Source organism: Apaloderma vittatum, unplaced genomic scaffold (genome assembly GCF_000703405.1).
Source record: "Apaloderma vittatum isolate BGI_N311 unplaced genomic scaffold, ASM70340v1 scaffold25412, whole genome shotgun sequence".
Taxonomy (NCBI): domain Eukaryota; kingdom Metazoa; phylum Chordata; class Aves; order Trogoniformes; family Trogonidae; genus Apaloderma; species Apaloderma vittatum.
In genome coordinates this window covers 3,503-5,980 of record NW_009703533.1, presented here as the reverse complement: position 1 = coordinate 5,980, position 2,478 = coordinate 3,503, and the positions used below count along the sequence as shown (strand labels likewise).

At 54.6% G+C, this 2,478-nt stretch overlaps 1 protein-coding gene across 1 annotated transcript in view; it reads left to right on the top strand.

The window, feature by feature from the left end:
• Window positions 1-2,478, top strand: part of LOC104270344 (nuclear pore complex protein Nup160-like) — a gene marked incomplete at both ends in the record, with an annotated part of 12,689 nt that overhangs the window by 9,107 nt on the left and 1,104 nt on the right. Inside the window, 2 exon segments of the mRNA XM_009864673.1 lie at window positions 1,206-1,339; window positions 1,698-1,768. Of these exon segments, the coding sequence (XP_009862975.1) occupies window positions 1,206-1,339; window positions 1,698-1,768 (205 nt within the window).

The window sequence follows — 2,478 nt, the reverse complement described above, 5'->3', positions numbered from 1 at the left end:
CGTGAGGGACGGTGCCGACAGTTCGGGTGAACGCAGGGCTGCGGAACGAGCACCCAGATGAGGCGGGTGTTGTTTAAACTCATACTATTTACTCGGAAACCTTGGTTTCCTCCTGGATAAGGTTGCCCTGGGAGCCTTTAAAGGGTGTTGTGAGGTGCCCTTCCGCAGCCGGGCTCTCTCCAGGCAGGTGATCTGCTGCTTGCTTGGTGGGCAGCTGCCTCTTTGCCACCTCGACGCCCTCGTGTCCTTCACAAGCGGGACTTGCTTTTCCTCCCGCGTCACCTGGCCGTGCTGCGCTTGGCTGGAGCATGCAGGGACGCGGTATCTGGGCGACAGGGCTGGTTTCTGCAGCAAAGCTGTGATGTGGGGGTTTTTTAAAGTATTTTTTTCCTCGGTGACGTTGCCACAGCAGTGCAAAGCACCTTTCTGCCGGTGTCCCTGGCATCAGAGGGTGCTGGTGTTTGTTTGCTCATTAAACTTTTTCCCACTGGGTCTGGGCCACTGTGATACTTAACTCACCCACTGGTGTAAGGTGATGATGCTGTAACTTGTGACTCCTCTCCCTCTATTCTGCCCTGATGAGGCCACATCTGGGATACTGTGCCCAGTGCTGGGCTCCCCAGTTTAAGACAGATAGAGAACTGCTGGAGAGAGTCCAGACTGGGGGAACTGGAGTATCTCTCTTATGAGGAAAGATTGAAGGAGGAGAAGAAAATGCTGAGGGGAGACCTTGTCAGTGTCTGTAAATATATAAACGGTGGGTGCAAACAGACTTTTTTCACTAGTGCCCAGTGACAGGACGAGGAGCAATGGGCACAAGCTAGAAGTTTCATCTAAATGAGGAAAAAACTTAAAGTGAGGGTGACAGAGCCCTGGCACAGGCTGCCCAGAGAGGTTGTGGAGTCTTCTCCAAAGACTTTCCAAACCCACCTGGATGCCATCCCGTGAGACATGCTCTGGCAGGGGGTTGTACTAGATGATCTCTAGAGGTCAATTCACTGATTCTGTGACTGGGTTCTCCTGGCGTGTGCCAGAGTCCTGCTGGTCCCCTGGGTGGCTCACGTTCACTGCTGGGCTCTTGTGATCACCTGTCTGCTCGCAGGAGGGATGAGAAGGGCGGGAGCCGAGCCTTGCTGCTTGCCCTCGTCCTGCTGCCTTGCTCTTGGGGCTCTCCCGGTGTGCTAACCGCCGTGCTTTGCTTGCAGATGGTTTTGGCAGGGGGACAGCTGTTCCAGTCCCAGCAGGACCTGCTGCACCGCACCTCTCCCCTGCTGCTCTCCTACTACCTGATCAGGTGGGCGAGCCAGTGCCTGGCGTCCAACGTCCCTGTCGACACACTGTAAGTCTCTACCGTGCCCGGTTCTCTCTTGAAATAATTGGAGGTTCCTGCCGAATCCGCTTGAAATACTCTTCTTGCCGTTGCGAGCTGACGGTTGCTGTGGGAGCATTGTTCGAGGAGTCAGGTTGTGCTGGGGAGGGTGGGTTTTGGTGGTGGTGGCTTTATTTAATTTTTTTTTTCCCCTTCTGAGCTGACTCTTTGCCTTGTGCCAATTCCGCCGCGTGAGCTCTCGCCGTTCTGTGCGCTCTTGCCTTTTGCAGCAGGAGGAGTCCCTTGAGTTGAACAAGGAGCACAATTACAGCGGGAGGCGGTTTGTTGTCTTCTCGCTGATGGCTTCTTTTTTTTTTCCCTTCTCTAGGGAATCTAATCTGCAGCATCTCTCTGTGCTGGAATTGGCAGACACCGCTGCTCTAACGCCCCATAAACTAGGTAAGACGTCCACAGTTCATGAGCTCTTTTCTCTGTTATTTACGCCACGTTTGAGGGAAATCCTTGATGCCATCAGCGTGGGGATGCTGGGTCTGTCCTCCTCGCTGGCCTTCATCCCACAACAACCAGGAGCAGCAGCTCAGGGGGGCAAGAAAAAGTAGAAATACTTCCTCTTGTGCTTCCCCAGTTCAGGTGTGAGCATCGCCAGCAGCTCAAGAGAGAAAAGAGAAGCTGGTAATTCATTCATGTTTTTAAATTTCTCTCCCTGCTTTGGGGAGGAGAAATCCTGGTGCGGGGACAGTCCAAGGCGACTTAATTAGGAGGGTGCGTGCCTTGAAGTGGTTACGGGGGTAGGTGCTGAGCGGGGAAGGGAAGAAAAACACAGACAAGAGCCTGCTGTGACTCGTCTGAGACTTCAGAGGCCACTGAGAAAATCAGGCACAAACGGGCGGGAGGGGTGCGAGCCGGGGGAGAATTCCCTCTGCTTGTCCCCGGGCTCTTTGTAAGGCAGCTGCGACAGAGCCTGCCCTCTCCCCGAGGGAGAGCCTCGCTGTAAATGTCAGCGCACGAAAGCAAAATTGAAAACATCCTTTGTGCGCGCGCCGGCGTCGTGGGTTATTTCTTGGCCCGCTCGTGAGGAAAGTCCTGTTTGGCGGCTGCACTTCAAGGGGGGGAAACAAAAAGAGGGAGTGGGGGGGGGGGGGCGGTGG